Genomic DNA, 26,954 nt, shown 5'->3' with positions numbered 1-26,954 from the left:
TGATTCATTCATTCATTCATAACAAGTAATTGAATGTTGTACTAAAAGTTTAGATATAACAATGAATAAGACAGAGCCAGCACTTGCTCTCATAGAACTTACATAAAATTAAAATAAAAGGGAAAATATACAGGATCCAAAGGAACTAAGAGAAAGGGATCTAACTAGGTTAGGCAAGTTCTCCCTGATCTGAGTTGAAAGATGTTCAGAATATTCTCAGAAACTTAACATAAGACCATGGGAGAGGGGAAGGAGGGAAAAAAAAAGGGAGGGAAGCAAACTATAAGAGACTCTTAAAAACTGAGAATAAACTGAGGGTTGATGATGGGTAGGAGGGAGGGGAAAGTGAGTGATGGGCATTGAGGAGAGCGGCTGTTGGGATGAGCACTGGGTGTTGTATGGAAACCAGTTTGACAATAAGTTTCATATTAAAAAAAAAGAAAATTAAAAGAAGGATGTCCAGAATACTGAAGAGAGCGAACACTCACAATTGTAAGTCCAGAGTCATGAAAGAGTATGGTTTGGTCTAAGAACTAAAAGAAGACTAGTAAGAAATTAGGCTGTAAACGTAGGCAGGAGACAGATAAGGAAAGGCCAACTAATTCACATTAGGAAATGAGTTTATCTTAAAAGGCAATGGAAAGCAATTGAAAAGCATCTTCCTATCTTATCTTTGCAAAAACAAATTGAACCTGAAAATTATATTCATATTATGAAAAATACACGAGAAATGAAAGTTATGAAACTGAATTATTAAGAGCAAATATTGGCTTCAGAAGCGTAGAAATAATCTACGTTCTTTTAAAAAGCAACATAAATCCTTTTCTACACTTTTGGTGTGTTTCCTCTTTAAAATAAAAATGCTGTATGAGTGATGTCATTTCTTGGTGTGGCAGGAACATTAAATTGCCTAATTTAAAGCCATGCCCTCCACCCACTCCCAAATGGAAAATCAATGGTACTTACTACATCCAGCCTTATAGCTGAAGCCTGGAGGAAGAAGGAATCCTTGCTGGGCAGCTGCAGCCAGTGTCCGTTGATCAGGAGGGAACACGGGAATCATTAATGGCGGCAGTTGACCTTGAACCTGCTGAACGTGATAGAGCGAATCAAAGAGACGAAGTTTTGGTGCTCCATGGTTCCCGCCCTCCTTACTTTATGACAAAAGAAAACCATTTATTCGATTCAATATACTGGCATACAAGCTTGCTCAAACACTGGCCCTGAGGTCAAGCCTTAGACAGCAAAATTAGAATATACTCTAGTTGGAAGGTGTTACCAAGTTCATTTTCTAACCTGATGAATAATTTCCCTACATGATACCCACATGAAGCATCACTACTTCATACAATAAGGCTTTTTCTTATTGCATTAATGTAATGGTTAAAAAATTGCCCTGAGGTCGAACTAAAATCTCCTTCTATAAATCCTGTTTAGGGCTAATTCTACCTTCTAAAATAAAACTAACTAAACTGGTATCATTTTACATATAAATAGCTTTTATTACTTGAATATAATTCCCATGTCCACATAAGATTGACATTTTTTGAAAAAAAGAGCTGGGAAAGAAGGTTAGAGAGTTATGAAGACTTTCCCTTTTGTTTATAGAAAGGTAACTGGGGCCAAAAGAGAACCGACTTGTCCATGGCCGTGGAAGGGGAGAGTTACACTAGGTCTAAAATCAGTCCCTTGAATCCTGCTCTGTGTTACATACACTCTTTTGTCTTCATCTATCCTTTGACAAGCAATTGAACCACTCTTCAAACCACATGGTCTGTGTTTTGGTTGCCATCTATGGAATACACTTTAATTTGCAGATGTCATTCTCAGGATATGGGGTTCACATCAGTAAACAAATAATCCAGCATAACAGAATAACTATCTTCTTGGAATGGAGCAGAAATTTCTAGGAATACAACCTAATGTAGTCATTTATGCAGCAATATCACATTACCGATCAATACAGTGGTTATCATAACTAAAATATTTCCCCAAAATAATTATTAAGCAAAATCTCCCTGATGAACATTATTATTAGATGGTGTTTTTATTAAATATATGACCAAGGATTTAGGATCATGCTAAAAATCAAGTATCTGATGCTTTTATTCTCTCTCACTACTCCTTCCACACATTAATTCAATTATTTGGAAAATATTTAAAAATTTTTGATGTTTATTTATATTTTGGGAAATGAGAGAGAGAGAGAGAGAGAGAGAGAGAGCATGAGCAGGGAATGCGGCTGAATGAGAGAGAGAGACACAGAATCTGAAGCAGGCTCCAGGCTCTGAACTGTCAGCACAGAGCCCAACGCAGGGCTCGAACTCAGGAGCCAGTCATGAGATCATGACCTGAGCCGAAGTTGGATGCTTAAGTGACTGAGCCACTCAGGCACCCCTGGAAAATATTTAATTGACACTTACCATGTACAAGAAAATGAGCTTGGCAGTAGAAAAACAAGAGTAAACAAGAAAAGCAAGAGCCTATGCCCATTACATTACAGTAGAGATAATGATAGAAGACTAAGAAAACAAATATCCAAAAAAGACTGCAAATTCATTCAGTTGCTAATCCTAACAGCAACCCTGAACACTCCCTCAGATTTGTTTTCTCTTTCTCCCATTGGCACTGAACATTCTTGGGGCACTTATGATTCCCATAGTGCTCATCATTTCTCACTTTAAAAGTCCACCTACAGTTTGTCCATTATTTCATCTTTTACGGTAAACTTCTGAGCTATTCCTGAGATTTTGGTTGGTGAGTGTATGCACTGTGGGGTGGGGTTGGGGGATGTTTGAGAAAAGGGTGGGAGGGAGGGGGAAAGAGAGACAGAGACGGAGAGAAAAATAAGCACTATAAGAATGAGAGATCTGTTTTCAGCAATGACTCTAAATTGGAAGGCATTTCTTTTAGCCAAAAAGATTTTAAACCTATCACTGCCACTAGAGTGAAACTAAAAGGGAATGACAACAAACAGGAATACAAAAAGACAGTGTCTTAAGGTTAGAGCGAAAGGTTTATATCACTACAGCCAGGCTTTTTTGAGCATACTGGAGGAAAGATATACCTGATGTAAAAACCAATGGAAAACAATTGACTAAAGACTCAAAATTAAGAGACTGCATATGGAGCAAGTTGGTGGGAATAAGTGGGCAAAATAAGGGGTAGAAATCAGAAGACAAAGGAGCATGGGGGCTAGTTCAGTGCAAGAAGAGGGCACTGACCAGAATAGCAAGCAAGGAAACGAACAGACCCAGCTGCTGTATATATTTTCTATTTCATTGTTTGTAAGTTATTATATTTTACACAGTACACCTCCTCCTTTCGAAGACATCACTGGTTATATGATGTACACATAAATTTAACAAGAGCATTTTAGAAGGAAGAAGAAAGGAACTCCAAATGAAACACACAGAAGGGTTATAGGAAGTGTCCGAATTTCAGATAGCTTAAAATTGGGGAAACATAACTTCTAGAATTGCAGGAACAATAGGTTCTTGTTTTAGTGCAGTTTTCAAACTTGAATGTATATTAGAATCACCTGACAAGCTTTGAAAAATTCTCAATGCCCAGACTTCTTCCCACGCCAATTGAATTTGAATCAATAGGGGTGAGACCCAGCCAGCAGCATTTTTAAAGTTCCCCTGATGTTTCCAACATGCATCCACATTGGAGAAGTACAGTTGTATAGAATGCTTTCAGTCACTGTCAACTAATCTTTTTGTCTTCATGTTTCGCCTTGAGTCACAAAGCACCCTCAGGTATGTAAGTAGTTGAAAGGCACACTGCCTGACTTTTACAGGTTTTGGTGCCCACAGGATAGAACCAGACATTAAGTCAGATTGCTCATAGAATCCCTTCTAATTGAGTCTTTTATCTGTTTTTATATGTCCCTTTTGTGAGAAACTTTTAATGATTTGCTTTTTCCTAGAGAGTCACAACCAAACCCTTCAGCATGGTATTCAAGATTCTTCACAAGTTGTCCTCGGTCTATCTTTCCAGAGATGTTGCCCTGCTTCAGATCCTGTACTTTTGCCTCAAAGGACCACGAAGAGTTCCTTGCATACTCGGTGTTTTTCCATGCCTGAGTGTGCTCTAAAGTGTTTTCTCCTCTGTTTTGAGTGATTTCTCTTTTCCTTTTTTTCTTGGCAAAATTCTACTTATTTTTCAAAAGGTTTTGAGACCCACATAATGTGTCTGCCTGTGAAACACTTCTTTCTTGTGGTGCCAATTTTCAGGCAGAAAGAACTGTTACTTCTTTTAACCTCATAAAGCTAATACAATACTTACTGTATTGAATAATAGTTACTTGTATAACTTGAGCCTCCCTTTTGACCTATGAGCTTATTTAGGAAAGAAGTTGTAACTTACTTATTATTGTACCTCTAGAGAGCTTAGCATGGCAGCTGAAACTACTACATGTATTGATAATTCATGAATAAAAAAACAAGAACAAATTATATAGTCCCATCTTTTTAAAAGAAATTGTATCAGGTATTTGTTTATTTTTTGAGAGAGAAAGAAAGAGAGAGACGAGAGAGAGAGAGAGAGAGAGAGAGAGAGAGAGACAGAGAGCGAGCTGGGGAGGGACAGAGAAAGAGGGAGAGAGAGATCCCAAGCAGGCTCTGTGCTATCAGAGCAGAGCCCAATGCAGGGCTTGAACTCACAAACCAGGAGATCATGACCTGAGCCGAAACCAAGAGTCAGATGCTTAACCAATTGAGCCACCCAGGTACCCCTATATTCCCATCTTTTAAACTACATCTATTTAAAATGTAGTATTTTTTAAGAAATTATTTATTTATTTTGAGATAGCATGAACTGGGGAGTAGGGAGCAGAGAGAGACGGAGAGAGAAAATCTGAAGCAGCATCTGCACTGTCAACACAGAGCCCCATGCGGCTTGAAATCCTGAACCATGAGATCATGACCTGAGCGGAGATCAAGAGTCAGACACTTAACTGACTGCACCAGGCACCCCAAAATTTGAGTATTTGAAAGAACACATTGTAACATATTCCTGTGCTTTTAAATACCTATGTAGTCTAAGCCTTTTATCTTAGTATGATTATGGAAATGCATTTTTATTTAGTGTTATGATTTGTTTTAGAGCCTAAATTTTCCAAGATCTGCATATATAGAATAACAGAGTTTTAGGGTTGACAAAGATCCTAGAGATTGGCACAACACAATCATTCTGCTGAATGGGAAGAAAATACTGCCTTGGCCATATAAATTGTCCAAGTTCCCACCTCAAAGTAAGAGGCTGGAACTATATGTTGGAGGGGAAGTTGAAATTACAAGGGAAAGAAAGGAACAATAGTGGTGAATAAGACGAATTTCATTGTCCCAGTGATGGGTTTTCTTTAGATTATCATACAACAGATTATAGAGCATTGTACTAAAACTCAGAATAAAGACTAAATAAATATCAAAATGTGTGGCTAATCCACATATGCAACTACAAAGGCATCTCAAAATACAGTTGATCACTATTTGTAGAATCTGTATGTGCAAATTTGCCAGTCGGAAATTTACTCCTTACCCCCTCCCCAAATTTACTGGTACCAGTGCTTTTGCAGTCACTCACAGACGTGTGCATACTAGTAAGACATTTTGTTGGCGATTTCACCATTTCAAATGCACATAAAATCAATAATAAATATTAATAAGGTGTCTTTAAAATGAAACACACATAAAACAAAGTTATATGTTGATCAGGTGATAAAAACGGTGTGACCAAAGGCATTTAGGAACCTAAATCTGTATTTTTCCCAGGAGCAACTGTTTGGTACTTGCTAATTCAGTGTTCATGGCAACTTTATAAAACTCAACTAGTGAAAATAATGAGCATCAATTGTAGAACTGCTGTATCTTAACTAATTTTCAGTTCACTTCTGCTGAAATTTAGTCACCCTTCGGGAGTAACAGACAGATCACATCAAAACAGCATAATGATGTCTGGATAAATTCTAAAACTAGTTTCTTATATGGTTAGTAATTCACACTTACATACTTGAAGTTTTGAGTACTTCCAAATCCTATTCACTATTAACTTCATTTATTTTCTTTCAATTAATGCGTGAAATTCCTTTTAAGCTTCTAATTAAGGTTTAAAATGTGTGACATTAATAATTAAGTTTCAATAAAATTCTTTTGTCGCAAAATTTTAGTCCTTTTAATAGGTGGCATGTTATTCCTTAGTTAGAATAACCCACAATAAATTTAAGAGGCTACTTCCTTTAAGATGGTGTATTATGTTTCAACATCATTTATCACTCTACCACATAGTGTAAACTTGTCCTCTAAAATCTTAAGAATCCAACACAAGCCAGTCACATTAGGATACTTGTAAAAAAAAAACAAGTTAGTACGTATCAATTATCTATAGTTAAATATTTTATATTTTATGTAAATGTTCTATTGCAAAACCCTTTAGTGATTCCCTGAAACTAATATATCAAGTAGGTACTTAAGATTATTCCTTTAGCTTTCAGTCACATGCCTCTGTTTATTAGTTTATTCACCCAATCAACAATTTCACTAAGCAGAACGTGCACTTTTTTGTAACGAGGGATACAAAGATGAGTTCACACATAACACCTACCTTCCAGGAGCTCTGAGTCTGGTCAGGCAAATAGGTATATAGGTAACTATAATCCACTGCCATTAATTCAGTAACAGAAACCTGTGTAGGAGACTATGGAAGCAGATGAGAGACTCCTAATGTAGCCAGGAGAAAACAAGGCAAGCCTCATGGGGATAGGTATACCAGGTACAGGGGCTGAACAGACAGGTAGGAATCAGCTAGGCAAAAAGATGGGAGGGTGGGAAAAGAATTCTAAGCAAAGGAGCAGACATGAGGAAAGAAACAGGGATAAGGAAAAGCAGCATGTGAAGGGGACACCATCTGGGCAGTCTGGGATAACGAAAAAGTAAGAGGAAACCAGTGGTGAGAAGGTCTGTCTAAATGAGTCTGTGTGTCAGGGTAAGAAGCATGAAATTCCCCATGAGGCTGTGGGGAACAACCAAGGGATTTTGAGTAGGTTAGGTAGAATACTCTGATGGGTATATGGAGAAGAGATTTAAAAGACCAAGCATAGAGACCAGACAGGAAGCTAATTGAGTAAACCTGGCAATAGATTATGAGGGCTTGATTAGTTATAGGAGGGTTAGAAATGAGAAAAAGCCAAGAAATATTCAGAAAAAAGGGGGGTATTAATGATGGGGGGATGCTATATACATGTGGGTATATGAGAATATATATATATTCTGTGAGTCTTCCCTTTCCTGTGATTTTTCTCAGAGTTCCTGTCACAGTGGTTGAGGAGCAGAGAAGGTGAATTCCAGCACTCAGCTTGGGGAAGACAAGGAGATTGTGGGAAATTCAGCAAGGACATTAAGAGGAAACCAAAGTTGCTTTTGAATGACAATGGGCCCTGGGCTCTACCCCAGGAAGAGAGACCTGGGAGGGCTTACTAGACTGGAAAAATACAGAAATCAAATAACTAGAGGGACTCCACATCAGTATCAAGGAACAATTTGTGTGAGAGCTCAAACAACAGGAAGTTACATTATGATGGTACATTTGCTTAAACTACATACACAGATGTTATAATGAAAGGCAGCTGTATGATTTAAGTTATCACAAGTACAAATAAAATGTAAAATCTAAAACTTTCAAATGTTCCTCAGGAGTTCAGTCAGATGAGTACTGTTGTGTTCAAGCACACATCATCTTTAGGGATCAGTTCACCTACAGATGAAATTCAGCCATCTTCAGGGGAGAACACAGCAGCTGTTTAGAAGCACACAGTGATAGTACACAGTAGTTCTTGAGAAAATGAAGAATATAATATCCAAATGAGGTTACAAGAGGGGTTTAGGTAGGCAGGATATAATTACCCAAACTGGAGTAACCAGGATCACAAAGCTGACTTTCTACCATTAGCAAGAAGAGGCATGGGATCTTCAATGACCACTAACAGTTTGTGATTTTTCTTTTCATATAAGAGAAAGTAGATTTGTCAGTTTATCCTCTCCAATGCAATGGTCTTTAGAAAAAAAAAAAACTACACTAAAATTAAGAGTAAAGGAGTCAATTTTATCTTCCAATTAATCTACTAGGAAAACTAAAGAATATCTCACTGAGAGCTAGAGACATAAAAACACTGCTAAAATTGCTATGCCTGCCTCTCACTTCCCAATAGCCACACTGGAGTTGTATCACCTCTAATTTCATGTGATTTAAGACAAAGACAAAGTAGCCATATTCTTTTAGAACAAAAATGAACAGCCATGTGGATTTTTTTACATAGTACTCTTCTTCGGCAAAAAGCCACAGAACTTTTTTTAAAAATCGTTTCCAAGGATGAAAGTGACTTTGCCAAGCAAAGTGGCTTCAAAACAGGCCTCAAAAATACTAATAGAAAGACAGATGGTTCTACTAAGAGCTTGGCTGCCAAAATTAAAAAAAAAAAAAGTAGGAAAAAAACCCAGAGTGATGCTATTGAAGCTGACTGCAAAGTTATCTGATGACTACAAATACTTTTGTCCCATCGCAAGTGCTAACTCTGCCTCCAGGGCTGATATAGCCAAACTACTAACTTCCCCACATCCAGTCCCCCTGGATTCCCACCCCTCCTAAATAAAACCTGTCAGTGCCAAGCCCCACAAAACAGCACAAGCATGCACTTGATTCTGACTGACTGCTCTGCAGAAGCAAAATATTGCATTGAAGAACTCCTATTTAGGAACAGACCCACAAGGAAAATTGCTTTTCTTTTCAAAACTGCCTGTCACATTTTCTTTTTCTAATTCCCCCTTTCCTCCTCCTCTCTGTCACCAAAGGGCCCCTGGGCCCTATGAGTTTAGATGATACAAACTCAATTTGTATAAAGAAGGCAAGAGGCAGCACCACAGAGAGGTAGAGATAGTTTACAAGGATAGAGAAATAATCCAGTCAAGACACAGTGCAATTTTCTTTCCAAACTACTACTACAATAATACCTCCACTTTATTTCCTTCAGGGCAACTGTCATTTCTTTTTAACCAGATTGCTACTAGATATAATAGAAACTGAAATATTATATGGTCACTGACTCTTCCTTTCAATGGCTCATTTCACTATTGCATTTTTACTTTTGCATGATGTTCTCATTGTTGGCATTGTTACTAGCATACAACCACTTTCAAATGATGTAGAATTAAGACCTCTGTCACTTTAAAGCAATAAAATTTCATTCTTACTACTGCGCAGGTTTCAACTAAGTAGTTTTCTTGTCTAATAGCACCTTTTATTTATTTTCAACACTTAGGCATTACATTCTTATAAAGCACCATTTTAATATACATTAAACTCATATCAACCAAAATTATGGCATTTCTTATAAATATGAAACATGCTTAAACAAAGTATCTTTGCTGACTTAAGGAAAAATATCTATTTTAAAGGTTGATAATCATAGAAACTTGAGGGTGGCAAAAATATGGTGTTAAATAAGCAAGCAATTGTGAAGGAGTATGGGAAAAACAGCCATTCAATTTGCCAAGGACAATTTTGCACTGAATGAAAGAATTAAAAAGGCAATGATTAAAATATCTCAAATGATGCATTACTCAGGATTAGGTTATCACCTATTTCTTAAAGGCAATATTTTATGTAGCTCGATAGCTGTTACTTGATAAAAGCAAAGTCTTTCTTCATAATGCAATGCTATTTGTTCCCTCCAATGCGTGTGACTATTTGTATTACTTATCATGGTTCCTGACAACAAAACAGCCTAGTTCATATGAGTATGCATGTTCTCTGTTAGCATGAACAGAATCAGGCTTTGCCAATACTAATACAATCTTATTTTATATCATGCATTACTCTGTCAATTGTCATTTACATGCAAATGAAAGACAACATAAAATATAATGGCCAACATGAAATATAATATATTTTTCAATTATATTTCTCAGGACACCATCATTAGAAAACTTAATAAAATTCACTATTTATTGATTTCTGATTTATGATGTTTTGCTCAATGGCCTACAATAGATTATTAGTGATTTTTTTTTCTCATGCAACATAAATCTTAGTTCAACATAAGTTGTTTAAAATATTATACCTCAAAATATTATCACTTTGTGGGGAGGGTTAAATTGGAAATGACTGCTAATGCATACAGGGTTTCTTTTTGGAGTCATGATAATGTTCCGGAATTAGACAGTGAGGACGGTTACAAAACACCATGACTATACTAAAACAACTGAATTGTATGCTTTAAAAAAGGGTCCATTCCACTCCATTTCACTATTGCATGTGAACTGTACCTCAATTAAAAAAAATAAATAAATAAACAAATTTAAAAGACCACATCAAAAAATATACAATGTCACTACTATCTGAAGCAGGATTAAATGTGCTTTGAAATAATCATATCTTGTGTTAGAATCACGTATGATTATTTTTTATTTTTATATTATTATTTTGTATTTTTATAAAGTCCTTTGACATAAATTAGTCCAATTATACTTTATCCTGCCTCTTGGAGATCAGCAGGTCTGGTGTTGTTATTTCAATTTTATTAATAAGGAAATTGGAAATAGGGCACCTGGGTGGCTTAGTTGGTTAAGCAGCCGACTTCAGCTAAGGTCATGATCTCATAGTTCGTGTGTTCGAGTCCAGCATGGGGCTCTGGGCTGACAACTCAGAACCTGTAGATGTCTCCCTCTCCCTCTGCCCCTCCCTGCTTGCATTCTGTCTCACTCTCTCTCTCAAAAATAAATATACGTTACAGAGAAATTAAAAAGAAAATAAGGAAATTGGAAAGGCAAACAAATAATTTGGAGATTTACCCATGATCATATACTTAACCAAACAATAAGCCTAGAACTTATTTTTGAGTCTACTTAACTATAAAACAAAAACGTAATAATCTTCTAAAATAAAAATACTGATTTATTTAAAAAGAGTATAGAAACATTGTCAAAATTCCCATGTTATGTGCTCAGCATAAAAATGGATCACATTTAAGTTATCTTGTAAGGATAAAATTCTATTATGTTTTCAGAGATTTTTACCACAAGGATGGCATTTTGACTTTCATTTTCATATTTATTTTACATTTTATTTTGTGTTATGTTTTCTGTCCACAGTGTTTTTAAAATTTTCAATGTGTATACATACTACTTTAATGATCTGAAAATTAATCAGAAAAAAACAGAGATGTAATAGAATATTACAGAGCCTGGCATATCACAGAAGAATATTTGATACAGGAATTGCTATCCTAAAGATCTTAAAGATCTTAAATTGTGACTCTTTGTAGCCTATTTTGGTAGAAAATAGGAAAAAATTCTTTAATATGTGACTGAAGAATCTACTAAAATGTAGGGGCGCCTGGGTGGCTCAGTGGGTTGAACATCCAACTCTTGATTTCGGCTCAGGTCATGATCCCATGGTTCCCAGGTTTGCTCCCTGCATCAAGCTCTGCATTGAGAGCATGGAGCCTGCTTGGGATCTCTCTCTCTCCCTCTCTCTCTGCACCTCTCTCTCTCTAAAATAAATAAATACGCATTAAAAAATAATTTTTTCACTCTGATTTTCATAAAAAGCACATATAATATTAACATTTATTTCAAAGTTTCCTGAAATCATTACCAATTATTTGACCTTTATTAGTTTACTTCTTGCTGAAATATCCTACACCACTAGTATTTATTCTATGCAATGAGCATTGGATTATGAATGCTTTTAACATTTTCTATTTCTTGCTTGTATTAATTTACACTTCCCTCATTATATTTATGATTATTTCCGGACAAGAGATCTTTTATTCTTTGACTTGTTTTCAAGTTAGAGACCAGGAGGTGAAGCTGAAAACTTCATCTTATTTCTACTCAAGAACTACTTTTTCCTCAAAACCTAACTTAAGTGTCATTGCCTTTATAAAGACTACCCAAACTCCCAAGCAAAATATATTCATTCATCGGTTGAGTGCCCACTTGTGCTAGGTATTACTATCGGTTCTAGGAATATTATAATGAGTAAGACAGACAAACACTACAGAAAAATTAAAGAAAGAGGAAAAGAAATGTCGGGATGGAGGCTGCAAGTTTAAATATGGCATCAATGATATGGTGCCATAAAGATCTGGAAGAAAGGATACAATAAACCTCTCAGTAACCTGGGGGAAAGTGTTCCAGGCAAATGGAAGAGGAGATGTTAAAAGCCTGAGGTAGAAGTGTGCAGGCTGTATAAAACAAACTGTTTCATTCTTCTCTCTGTACTCCATATAGGGATTCCACTAGGTTGAAATTACTTGTGTCTGTCTCCATGAGCAAACTGCCTTAAGGGCAGGACATAGCAAATTCATATTGGTATCCACAGGATCCAAATTACTGCCCAGAATATAGTACCTGCTCAATTTATGTCAATTGCACTAATTATTTTAAAAGACAATTACAGGGGCGCCTGTGTGGTTCAATTAGTTGAGTGCTGGACTCTTGATATAGGCTCAGGACATGATCCCAGGGTGGTGGAATACAGCCCTGAGTCAGGCTCCACCCTGGCTGTGGAGCCTGCCTAAGATTCTCTCTCTCCCTCCTTCCACCCCTCTCCCCAGCTTTCCCTCTCCTTCTCTCTCTCTGAAAAAGAAAAAAAAAAAAGACAATTACTATTAGATAAGGCTACTCATGTTTTAGTCTCAGTGTCTTGTAAGAGGAACAGTTTAATAAAACATTCCTTTTATACAATGGATTTTAGGCTTTATTTCATTTTCATTCAGGATTTAACATTCTTCCCCAAAGTAATGTCCCAAAACATGGCATATAACTGTTGCCACTTTTTACCCCAATTCATGACCTTCCTCAGAGCTTAGTTTTAGTATCGATTATGCTAAGTTAGGTTTTGTGCACTTCATTGTTCCTCGGGAGAAGAGAGAAAGAAGTCTGATGTGTCATTAGTGAAATACCATAAGAACTACAGTTAGATGTTATTTAAGATAAAACTGTATTTTTTATTACTCATATGGAATGAATACATATTTTACAAGATTAGGAAGTCAGTTCAAATGAATACATTGTGTGTCACTGAACACAGTTGAATTGTTTGCTCTTATCCACATATCAAGACATAAAGTAATGTGACTAAAAGGTAATGGAAACACATGAAGAATAGAGTTTAATTTGTAGGCATGAACTTGTATATGCTAAAAAAGAGTTTTTTAAATTTTTGACTATTAACTCAAGTACATAGATGTATCTTTAAACTACGTATTAATTTTATTTTGTTTAAGAAAATAACTGTGATTATACTATTTACGTTTCTTTTATTCAGACTTTTCCCAGTGTGTAATTTCAATATTTTAGCAAGCAGATGCTAGATTGATGTGAAGGGCTAGTGTATGGGGATTTGTTTATTTGTAGCATGCAAAGTGTATACTGAAGCAGCAATGAAAAATGTTGTATCTGTGGGAAGAAGCCCTTAACATCAAGTGTTCCTGCAAGCAAAACCAAAAATAACATTTCAAACATCGCCCCCAAACGCAACCATATTAGCGGCAGGTTAATGTTTAGTTCTATTGCTTAGAATGTGAAAAATCCACGCTCTTTGAATAACAATGGATACTGCCTCATAATCTCAGTTGGAACTTGGTACTCAGATGCTTCTCACTTGACTATAGTTGAAGACATTCTAGCAGTAAGCCACTCACTAGAACATTTGTCACTGAAAATAAAACGTGTGAAATTCCCAGAAAGGGCATGTTAGATGTTTCTTAAGCTGAAAATGTGAAATATTTTTGTAATTGGACAACCCATTGAACACAGTGTCATTTATATAATCAAAAGTTTTTAAATCTGGTGGAGAAGGAATATTATGAATTATTCCACTGTCGGTACATTCAGTAGGGAACTCTACACTACCTGCAACAATCTATGTCAGTATAGCTAATTTCCCTACTTTGCTAAATTTACTCGATCCTGTACAGCAAAAAGCACTATAACTTGCCCACATATAATGACAATAGTTAAATAAAGGTGAATTATGCAATACCATTGATATTTTGCGAAATCTATAAACTGCTTTTACTATTAGAAATGTTCTGTATGTCATCAAAATTGTGACAATTCTAGCTTTATATGGGTGTTTTGTTAGATGAAAAGAGAACGTGGACTGAATGAATGATTTTTTTCCATCTGCCTGCCCTTTACCAAAAGTATTTGATAGATGATTGTTAATGTTAACATCTATTCTGTTTCCCTAAGCTTCTCTCATGATCCTTTTTTTCCATGTTGACTTTTGCATAATTCTACTTTCACTCGTCCAAACTCACCAAAACCCAATGAAATAGATCCTTCCATCACCTCCATTTTACAAGGGAAGAAACTGAGGCATGCCAAAAATAAGACAGATTGTAAGTGAAAGAGCTAGAATTCAGGTTTTTCACTATCACACTTTACAGCCACTCAAATAAAGGATATAAATAAATCTTACCATAACAAAATACATTATAACTTACATGAAAAATTTTTAAATCACAAATATTTTGAATCGCATGACTTGAAAATAGTTATTTGAACACATGATTTTAAAAAAAGTATAATGGAAACAGTATTAAATATCAAATATCCTAGAAAACTCTGCTGCTATAATACACATAGATCCTGGTTACATAATAATCAACATATTTATTTGATTGAGCCTCCAGGGAAGTTGAAAAAGAAAATGAGGACTAGTAAGTTGAGAGTAGGTGGGTAGAATGAGGGTTGCACTGGTGACAAATGTAGGTAATAGCAACTAGAACCCAGGATGAAGCCTTGGGTCCCTAAAAAGCTAACCTTCAGATTCCTGTACTAACACAGGAAAAAGGAGGGATATACCATTACTGAAAGATAAGTTTAAAAGAAATATTGCAATTAAAGCAGGCATACTGGAATGTTTCTAAAATACCTCTGGTAGAAAACCACTGATGAGAATAATGATGGTGATGATGATAATTTGACAAATATTTATTGAGGGCCTACAATGTACAAGACATTTTCCCAGGTACTTAAAATACTATAGTAAAAAACCCCAACAGACTAAAATCCCTGATCTCATTGACTTTACATTCTACTACCATAAAAACCTAGTCATAATAATTGTACGTCCATTATTCAACTACAGGCTTTACCTAACTTGGGTCTGCAATTGAAATCAAAACTTCCTATATGGTCAGTGAAGCCCCAAACTACAAAATTAAAAATAAGTGGTCTCTGGTTTATATTGCCTCCTGGAACCTAGCAGAACAACCCAGTACAGTAGACCAGTATCACCAATTTAGATACGATGATTTCCCACAGATTAAGTTCAGCCAAACATAAAGTCACTAAAAAAAATTAACAAATACATAAAGAAGAATCTAGCATGTATAAGAGCAGAATCAAGAAGCAACAGATTTAGACATCCAAAAGCAGTCAAGTATCAGATGAAGAATAAAAACAATGCTTAAAATGTTTACTTAAGTAAAAGGTGGAAAAATAGAATGAAATAAAGAAAAATCATCACAGATGTTCAGGAAAACTTAAAAAATAATAGAACTTTGAAACTTTAAGAAATGAAAAATAGAATAATTGAAATTTAAAACTCATTGGATTGATAAACAGTAATTAGATATAGGTGATGAGAGAAGTCATTAAATTGAAAATAAATCTAAAGAAATTTGCCAGATTTTAGTTGACAGAAATAAGGAGATGGAAAGTTTATAAGGGTAGTTAAGTGTTAAGGTGCTAGAATGAGATGGTCCAACAAATCCCAGCAAAAATTTTAGAAGACAATAGAAAAAAATAAAAATAAGCACTGTTCTAAAACTAATGGCTGAGAGTTGTTCTGAATTTGAAAGATATAGACCCATAGATGCAAGAGGCCAACTATATATGAACAGAATGAGAAGAAAATATCACTTAATACGCTTTTAAAAAACTTCAGAAAAACAAAGGCACAGAGAAAAATCTTAAAAGCAGCCAGACACAGGGTATCAATCTAAGAATGATAATCCATTTGACAACAAACTTCTAAGCAATAGTACTGGAAGCCAATGGAGAGATAAAAGAAAATAACAGTCAACTTCAAAGTATATCCCAGTAAACAATTTGAAAAATAAATGCAAAATAAAGCCTGTTTTTTTTTTTTTTTCAGGAAAATCTACCACAAATTCCTTCACTAAAAGAATTTCTAAAGCATGTCTTCAGAAAAAAGGAAAGTACCCTAAAAAGAATGAGTGAAGAAAGTGGTGAACATATGAGCAAATAAAAATAATTTGTTCAATGAAAATAATGACCAATGCTTGAATTAAAAAAGAATCAGAGCTAATTCCAACAACAATGACATGTAAAATAAGAGGAATATTCATATTTATGGAGTTTTAATATTATTTTATAATCCAAGAAAAGGAATACAATATTTGTTGATTTCAGACTCTCTTACCTTAGGTAGACATGTTAAATTTTCAAAGGCAATCCATAAAAAATAGAAATAGAGTAGATAATGATTAAACCAATAAAACGAAAAAATGACACAAAAGAAAACCAAACATTAACAGCTAAAAAATAAAAAAGGAAAAAATATATACAAAAATATATACAGAAAGCATAAATAAAATGAGAGACTTAAGTTTGATCATAAGAAATGTTAAATGGATTAAGCTTATAAATTAAAAAACAGAGATCAACAGATTACATTTTTAAGAAAATCCAGCTATATCTACTTTATAAGAGATATAATTAAATTATAATGCTAAAGAGTATTGAAAGGGATGAAAAAAGGTGTATCAGGCAAAATCAATCAAACAAATGAATAAACCAAGAAGTTTAAATTATACCTATTTTAATATAAGACAAAATAAACTCTAATACTAAAAGGATTATTGTGGATACAAAGCTTCCAGAAATAGCCATACAAGTTTCATTTCATCAGGAAGATACAATAATTCTAAAGTTATATATATATATATATATATATATATATATATATATATATACTCACCATATTAATTGGAAGATCTAGCCACAGCAATCAGACAAGAAAAGGAAAAGGCCTCTAAATTGGTATGAAATAAGTAAAAATTTCACTATTTGCAGATGACATGATACTATATACAGAAAACCTTAAAGATTCCACCAAGAAACTACTAGAACTAATGCATGAATTCAGTAAAGCTGCTGGATACAAAGTTAATATGTAGAAATCTGCTGCATTTGTATACACTAATAATGAAGTAGCAAAAAAAAAAAGACCACAAGAAATTAAGTAAAAAATCCCATTTACAATTAAACCAAAAATAATAAAATACCTAAGAATAAATTTAACTAAGGGGATGAAAAATGTGTACTCTGAAAGCTATAAAAAACTGATGAAAGAGGTTGAAGATAGCAAGGAATGGAAAGCTATTCCATACTTATGGATCGGAAAAAACAAATATTGTTAAAACGTCCATACTACCCAAAATAATCTACAGATTTTTACAATCCCTATAAAATACCAACAGTATTTTTCACAGAACTTGAACAAAGAATCCTAAAATTTGTATGGAACCTCACAAGACTTCAAATAGCCAAAGCAATCTTGAAAAAGAAGAACAAACATAGAGGTATCACAATCCCAGATTTCAAGATATATTACAAAGCTGTAGTAATCTAAACAGTATGGTTTTGTTACAAAAATAGACACATAGATCAATGAGCCAGAATAGAGAGACCAAAAATAAACCCATGCTTTTATGGTCAATTGATCTACAACAAAGGAAGGAAGAATATACACTGGGGGGAGGGGGAGGACAGTCTCTCCACCAATGGTGCAGGGAAAACTGGATAGCTACATGCAAATAATGAAACTGGACCACCTTCTTATACCACACACAAAAGTTAACTCAGAACGGATTAAAGACTTAAATGTGAGACCTGAAACCATCAAATCTCTAGCAGAAAACACAGTCAGTCATTTCTTTGACATTGGCTGCAGAAACATTTTTCTAGAGATGTCTCCTCTGGCAAGGGAAACAAAAGCAAAATTAAATTATTGGGACTACACCAAAATAAAAGACGTTTTGCATAGCGAAATAAACCATCATCAAAATGAAAAGCAATCTACTAAACAGGAGAAAATATTTGTAAATGATATATCCAATAACGGGTGTATTTCCAAAATATATAGAGTTTACACAACTCAATACAAAAAATAATCCAATTAAAAATGGGCAGAGGACCTGAAGAGACATTTTTCCAAAAAGACATACAGATGGCCAGCAGACACATGAAAAGATGCTCAACATCACTAATCATCAGGGAAGTGCAAATCAACACCACAATGAGATATCACTTTATACCTGTCAGAATGGCTAAAATAAAAAAGACAAGAAATAACAAGTGTTGGCAAGGATGTGGAGGAAAAGAAACTCTCATGCACTTTTGGTAGAAATGCAAGTTGATGCAGCCATTGTGAAAAAAGAGAATGGAGATTCCTCAAAATATTGAAAATAGAATTTCCATACAATCGAGTAATTTCATTGTTGGGTATTTACCCAAAGAAAATGAAAACACTAATTGAAAAAGATGTATGGACCCCTATATTAATTACAACAGTCAAGATATGGAAACAACCCAAGTATTCATGGATAGACATATATAGAAGTATATGTATATATACACATACAATATATACATAATAGAATATTACGTAGCCCAAAAAAGAATGGAATCTTGCTATTTGCAACAACACAGATGGACCTTGAGGGTATAACATGAAGTGAAATAAGTCAGTGAGAGAAAGACAAATACTGTATGGTTGCAATCAGATGTGGAATTTAAGAAACAAACAAAGAAAGAAAAAAGAGAAAACAAAACAAAACAGACTCCTAAATATAGAGAGCACACTGGTGGTTGCCAGAGGGTAGGTGAGTGGGGAGATGGGTGAAATAGATAATGGTGGAAAAATAAAGTTCTATCCTCATAATTTATAATGCAACAATTGAGAGCTACAAGGAGAAATTCATAAACCCTCATTATTGTAGGCCATTTAGTACGCTTTCTTAATTACTAATAGTGCAAGTGAAATTAGTGAAGACATAGTTAATTTGGAGAGCCCAATTAGAATGCTTAATCTAATGGACATATATAGAATTCTGCACTCAATAATTATAGAATACAAACAGTTTAAGGCAAACAGGACATTTATGAAAACTGCCACATGCTAGGCCATAAAGCAAGACCCAACGGATTTAAGAGATTTAGTAATATGCAAAATTATGATGAAAGCATTTGGTTTTAGAAGGAGGGGAAAATTAGTTTTAAAAAATGGACTCCATAAATAACAATTTCTCTCTTTGAATGAGGAGTTTGTCTAATTTCAGATTTACAGAGGTATATTTTAGAAAAGACTGAAGCATTTACCTGGGAATTGAGTGTATGTTTCTATGAAAAACACAATTTGATCACTGAAATATGATCCTTATTTTCTAAATGTGCTTTACCATTGACAAGTGGGATCATTAAAATTGCTGTGTTTGTTCTAATTAATGTGTGGGTGGTTGGCAGGAATTAGAGGTTATTTAATATCATGTAATGGTTAGCAATTCAAAACCTGTACAGTTTGAAGACTGCACTATTGGGGAAAACAATCAAGAATAAATAATTTAAAGTCATTATGTTTTTTAAAGAGTCAACATTACACACAAAGCTTTTAAATTGTGAACATGTATTTTAAGGTCTTTGAACAACATTTTTGTTCACTGAAACAAAAAGGAAAAAAAATTTGTGGATGTTTGAAAAAATATACATGATATACCTAAACATGTTTTCAAAAATTTTGAGAAAATCTTAGAAATAAAGTTGAGAAGATATTAGCAGTAAAGAAATAGAAAGTTGATATAATCTTGTAAAATAAAATGCCATTTAACAAGTTGTATAAAGATTTTGATACAACTGAAGTTTTTAACATTTTCACTAAAATGCCCAGTTTTTAACTGACTTTGTGAGCTCAACACACTTTTCAAATGAATAAAAACATACATGATATGGGTATAAAAGCTATAATAGCATGCTTTTATGTATATCAAAACAATTTATATCAATATAAAATAGTTCATAAGAGTTAATATGAAACAATGATTGAGGTAGCTTCTACACAAATTTATAAAGGAAGCAAATTCTCCAATGTGATATGCAAGTCGATAGGAAGAAAACCTAAGCCCTAATGTTGGTGTAAATCTCTGTGTTAAACATATTTCTGATTACAGAAGAGGGAGATGCTGAGCAAAGATTTCCCAACATTTCAGTTACTCTGCCTTGTGGCTGACTGTCCTCCCTGCCAGTGGGATTATTCTGCAATTTATTTCATCGCAGGTTTTTAAAAATAAAATGAAATGTACCAGAATCCTGAAAACGTTTGTCAAAATGTCTATTCACATCCTTGAATTACGTTCATAACTGACCCAGTGAATCTATCACCCATTCTAATTGGGTCATTCATCTTGCAAAACTACAGGTTTTCATTTATTAGTTGTAACACGATTAATATTGCCTACATAGTGCTACTTCTGAGGCTCACATGTGGGTCTCAATACTACACATGCATTGAGCAAGACCTGATCCCCATCACAGGGAGATTTCAGTCTGTGAATGTTTCACCTGGAAGAATGCAATAACAGGAGAAAAAAAAACTCACTGTTTTAGTACATGAATTTATCAGCAACAGAAAGCATAATAGTTCAAACTGAAAAGAAATAATAGTATTTCAATTTTATTAGCAAGTCACTTTTACTTGACATTTTGTATGTATTTGCTGACAGTTTTCTTATTAAATCTTTCCCTGTACTAGCCCCAACACCCCATTGGTTTATAAGTCCTTTCACCACATAATTCTGAGTAGGGGAAAAATAAAAGAAAAAAGAAACTTTTCAGACAGGCTTACAGAGTTAAAAATATTGAAGTTAACAAGGGGGTTAAGAAAGATGGGACCAGTGGTGGAAAAAAGGGGAAGGGTGTGTGTGAGTGAAATAAATGCGTGACTAAGATTATATGCAGTATAGAGAAGGGAAAAAACAAAGAAAATACACTTTCAACAACTCAGTTTCAGTGTCATATACTAAATGTATAATCAAGATTTCCAGGTTCATCTCTTTCAACTAGAAATGTGCTCTACTCTTACTTCCATTTCTAAGCCACTATAGGTATTAAACAGCAATTTACATGTGATTTGCATTTTTTTTTTTTTTGTACTTGTGGTTTTGGTAAGTCTTCCAAACCTAATGACTGTTCCTTTGGCCAGCAACATAAATGCTATAATCACACAATTATTGTGCTGGGAACAGTTTAATTCAGCATTTTGTTCTCAACCACAGAACAATTACTCAACAATTTCGGTTAACCAGACTAGCTAGCTGCCTGGAAAGAAAGAGGAATATTCACAAGATCTATTGTCTTACATAAAGGCAGCGACTAGATCGTCTGAAACTTTCTAGTATTGCTCTGCTCTGTGCTTCTTTTCAGGATCTTTCAGATATCTGTCCTAATGAAAATGACAAATTGCAGGTTTTCCTTTATGGACTTGCTGTTTGTTCAGTTCTTGTAATTACACATTTGCATATTTTTTAAAAAGACACATTGAGATTTTTGTGTCTGGAAATATAGACCTAGAGATAAATGCACTTAAAAAAAAAGCATTTAATATGATAGTTAATGCAAAGAATTGCAAATTCAAAAGTATAAGTTTAGAACTCTTTCTTCCAGCTAGCCCATGGTGCTTAAAGTAATGGTAAACCCTTCTGACCTATGGGTGATTTCATCTCACCAAAATTTACATTCTTTCCTAACAGTGCAACTCATTTAATGTCAACCTTCATTCCAAATTTTAATTTTTAAAATATAAATGGAGGTGATTTATATAATCATGGTTATTAAGGTTCTCTTTGTATTATTTTCTTTAATATTAATTTTACTTTATCAGAGCCAAAAAGTCAGGGCCCAAGTTTATCAGTACAAAACTATTTAGAAATAGATCATCAAATAATTTATGCATCTGTGTAAAAATATATGTCCACTGATATTGTCCTGTCCCTTGACTATTTCTCATAAGCACAGGAAACTATTACATTAGCTCTGTATCATACTTCACAGGTCTTGGAAGCTACTGACAAAGAAGTCAATGGTGAACTGGGCCAGTGAGTGGTAAGGGTAGTAGTGGATGAAAATGCGCTATCCTAAAAGAAAGAGGTGTCCTTTTCTCTTCCAGCGTTTTTTTCTCTAGTCTCTATGTTTTCTTTATGATTTCTTTTTATTCTCCCACTTTTACTTTAAAAAGTGGGCAGGATAGAGGGTAGAGAAATTATAACTTCATGGTTAGAAACATCCTAATTTGTAGCAAAAATGCCCTGAAAACTAGAAAGGAAAGAAAAAAAAAAAGCTCAAGCATAAAGATAAACTTTTTAGTAAGAAGTGAAGACAAAAGAAGATTTGACAGTTCTGGCAACTTAAAAATTTTAATTGTCTTTCTATATTTGAATGAGCAAATAAGAATAATGTAGTGAAATACTATATTGATGAGGGATTCTTTATGCGTAGATCATTCACTTGCTGAATTTTGTTAGTCTAAGTTTAAGGAGAACCTTTAATACTTGGGGTCAAATTTTTTTTCCAGTAACAGAATCTTTGTTCCAGACAAATCTAATGTATAGGCCTAATGATGAAAGTTTGGCATGGACACTTAGGCTCACCCACACCCACCAGCTCCTCTTTCCTTTTTAATACTATGATCCCACCCCAGGTATTCATGGGAGGACCTCCATGGACCCTATGAGGGCCTGTCAACAAAATTTGGAAACACTTTCTCCTGTTGTTATTATTCAATACCAAAATCTAATAACATATATAATATAGTGAACACTGTTATGTCTAATGAACTGAACCACATGCTCAATTATTATGGTGTCATATAGACTGCAACTTGTAATAATACACAGGTCTATTCTAAGTTAGAGACTTTATACTTACTAAAATGTCGAGCCCAACATCTTCTATACAATAGTCACAGAATTGTTTTTTCTTAGGCATAAAATCCATTTACAATATAGTATAAGCCCCTGGTATAATTTCTAATTCTTTAATCCAGGTATTGAAGTGAGCTATAATTAGAGAGCAAACATTTGTAGAACAGAGCATAGTCTATAAAAAAAGAATGCCAAAATAGTATCAGGTTCTTCTGAATGAAAATAACTCAACTTAGTGCAAAATTTATGCTTAAAAATGAGCCAGATATTAAATTCAGAATGAAAAAAAAAAATTGGCTATATCCTTGCCACTTCCTGGTTAATTTGGCAGAGGGCCAATTTTCCGATATTATGACCATCCTGTAGCCCCAGTAAGTGTTTTATTTATTTATTTCTGTATTGCATAAAAATATCAGCTTAAGAAAGGAAAATGTGAAATGGATGACATATTTTAGAACAGCTTCTCCCAGAATACAAAAATATTCCCCAACTCCAAACTGAAACAAATAGTAGAACTACCAGGCAATGCCAATTGGCGACTCTCTAATGCCATTCAAACTTCGCAAATACTGGGCTCTCAAACTGATTTTAATTATTCAAAAGAAAACTAGGAAATGATTCAAATATCAATTGCTTTCACAGAAATACAAATTCTCTCTTAAGAGAAGCACATGACATATCTTTTCTTTATCCTGTAACATTGCAGTTAAGTACCTGTTCAGTTTTTCCTTCGCGTAGGGCAATAGCAAAAAGGGGAGTTCCCTTCTGTTGTCCTCAAGATTACATTACGCCCCTTGGAAGTTATTTTTTATTGATAGGGGGTAGGAAAAAATTGTGAAAAGAGATAGATTTACTACTGAAAACTGGAGGAGACAGTAACGCCGAATAAGACATCGTTCACTGTGTCTACATGCTTTTCTGTTCGGACACATTCTAGAGACATTTAAAAAATCATTTCTGTGGACAGACAGACTTTGTAAAAAAGAGGGTCTCTTGTAGGTGTTCAATGTCAAGTTACACATGAACTTGTGTAAACTTATTGTAAACTCAGTTTGCTACTGAAGATTTACTTCACTTTTTGGTATTGGGTATGTGCAAAGATGACTGTATTGAGGTTCTCTGAGACAGCATTATGACATTTAAATGTCTTTACATATATTATCAATAGGTACCAGTCACAGTAATGCCACTTAACCTCAAAAAAGTCTCTAGGCCTATGTGTATGGTAATTAAGAAATAATAACAGTTTTTTTTCAAGGTAGAATTTTGTGAACCTAAGGCAAAATAAAATAAGTTATGATAAAAATTACCAGGGCTTCTTACACGCATGCCAACAACTAGCAACCTTTGGAAGTGATTTTATATATATCCAGTATTAAACTTAGCATGGAAATGACAATATTTCCTTAAAAAAAACACCGTTTTTGGATGAAGTGATTCTAAAAGCAACAACATTGATCTAAACCAGCTAAATTTTTGACAAGGAATTCGCAGAATTTTAAATATATCTGAACTCTCGAATAATAAATTGTAGACTACATATTCAGTCTGCTTTTCAACATGACTCATTCACTCACAGAAGCCAGGGGTGCTGTGGCTGGCTTATGGTAGCACTTTAAATTAGTAGTCACACAATAGAGAGCTTATATGATTGCAATGGTCCATATCCAGTAAAACTGCCTAAACACCAAGAATAATGGGCTCATTCTCTAATAATGCAGAGAGAACCGCTTACAGCTGCACACCACATATGACCATCTCTACAATGGCTAAAATAAAACACCGGGGATGATTTCCTCTGAATCAGTGTTATTGGGTAGCGTTGGTTCATGTTTTTTTCATCTTAACAAAAAAGTTTTGTTTTGTCTTACAATTGGCCTGCCACTGATCACCTTTCACATATTAGCCTCTGCCCTAGAATACTCTAGACAATAGTATTGGTTCCATCTGTGCTTTCCATTAAAACCTGATAATCCTTCAAGAACAGCTGGACCTTCGGTCCCACACACACAAACTCTTTCTGTAGATCTGTTTGGCTGATGCTGTACTTACATCTTGCTTGCAAATGCCTTTTATATGGTCCTTTGGGGTTGTGAAGTAGAATCGCCTGACATCACCAATTCAACAATACAATGATATAGTTCTCATCTCAATTATAATGTGGTATTTAGTCACCTCTGAGCTGCACTTAGAAAATTATTTTTTAGACATGTGACAACATTAATGATAAGCTTCCAACTATACTGTGTCATTAAATAATCAGGAAGTAACATCTCCAGTTAATCAAACAGTTTTGATATACTCTCAGTATTGGAAACACTACAAATCTTACGTTTTACTCAAGCAATTTTTATAAGCAACACAGTAACTTTTTTCACTGTAAAATAAGTTCATTAGATTCATATGACTACATAATAATAATAAACATTTTTAAATGGCAAAATGGGAGTGGCAATAAAGGTACATGTTCTAACTGGTCTATGTAACTAGTGGTTTCTCACTCATATTCTGTTCCTCTTTCTTTACTTATTTTCCAGTAGTTTACCAAGTTATCAGAGATCATCTGCTACACACTGCCTAACTAATTGCTATCAGTTGGGTCTCATATTTGCCATGTTGACATGAATAATTCCGCCATTCACTCAAAAACACATCTCAATGTACTCAGTATACTCAATCATGCAAATAATATATATGCTCACTAGCTGTAAGATCTATGGGGCAGGGATTGCTTACAATTTTATCTTTACCACTGAGGTAGTAGGACTCCCTGAAATAGTAGATGTTCAATAAATGCTTGTTGCATGAATAAATAGATGAGAATATATTCTTTTCACTTAAAGATCAGGAAATTGCGTACAATTTTTCCTGTCATATTCCAATATTTCATAAGCATCTCTTTTAGAAAATTGTTACCTGAGAGAAATCCTTAAGCCATGGTACAAGCTCATTTTCTTTGGTTTTCCCTTCCGTGTAAAATGAAACCGCTCTTTCATATATTTGACCTTTATTGTTAAGTCAATATTGATATCCTTTTTTCCAGGCCATTTAGATCTCATTTCTTTAACTATTCTAATGCATAAGGATTCTGTTTTCTCCTCTACAGCCGGGCCGGCTATATAGCATTCTCCTACAAGTATAACTAAATTGATACAGACGAGTTTATTCAGACATCCAAGTTGTATATTCTTAATTAGGTTGTATTGTCCTACATGCCTTCAACATCAACTTTTAAAGAAACTGAGAGACTTGATGGTTATCTGCTGCCCAGTTTATCTCCAATGGCTCAGGGTCACTTCTGTTATGCGCATGCATAGCATTCAAGCATTACTTTTCACTTTCCCCTCCACACATACACTGTCATACTACTTTCATTTTTATTGACAGTCCATCTCAAATTCACCTAGGTTGTTTGCATTCAATTTCAATCTGTAGTTTTGACCACCTCTTCTTATCTATTATCTGCTTTTAGCCAGATAAAACTTAATTAGGGCATTCTCCATCGTGTCATCCAGGTTGTAAGTTTTTATCCCATTTGCCAATAATACACATTGTATACATCACCTCATATATCGTTTGAGCTTTGGTATGATAAGATTATGGAAGTATGGAAAAGGAAAAGGCACTGCTAAGGAGGGACGCAGAGGACAGGAAAATATGAGATGAGAATGAGGAATAAAGGATTTTGAAGTATATCCTAGAGACCGGTAAATAATCTCCTGTACTGAGAGATGTGTTCAATTAAAAAAGATACACTTAAAGCACAATGTTAGCGTCGAGGCTACCTGGAGGAAACACGTTTTAATATTCACACATATGAATCCAATTTCATGTTGCATATTGTATATTTCACAAGGATTTCAAATTCAATATGAATAAAACTGAGTTTAGACACTTTCCTTGCAGAATCTGCTTCCAACTCATGTAACCACTATCTCAAATT

The 26,954-nt window shown here is 34.5% G+C and overlaps 1 protein-coding gene across 33 annotated transcripts in view; it reads right to left on the bottom strand.

Moving 5' to 3' along the window:
* Nucleotides 1-26,954, bottom strand: part of SOX5 (SRY-box transcription factor 5) — a 1,024,889-nt gene that overhangs the window by 131,428 nt on the left and 866,507 nt on the right. For 29 of the 33 annotated variants that reach the window (XM_086713854.1, XM_086713857.1, XM_086713848.1 and 26 more), the window contains one exon: nucleotides 967-1,090. In XM_086713854.1, coding sequence (XP_086569980.1) covers nucleotides 967-1,090 — 124 coding nt within the window. The remainder of the gene's footprint in view (nucleotides 1-966; nucleotides 1,091-26,954) is intronic. The other 4 variants (XM_086713876.1, XM_086713844.1, XM_086713846.1 and 1 more) reach the window with 1 other exon arrangement.

Source organism: Puma concolor, chromosome B4 (genome assembly GCF_028749965.1).
Source record: "Puma concolor isolate L17-30 chromosome B4, mPumCon1.1.hap2, whole genome shotgun sequence".
Lineage (NCBI taxonomy): Eukaryota > Metazoa > Chordata > Mammalia > Carnivora > Felidae > Puma > Puma concolor.
The sequence above is the reverse complement of the archived record's forward strand: the minus strand, read 5'-3'. Positions and strand labels throughout refer to the sequence as shown.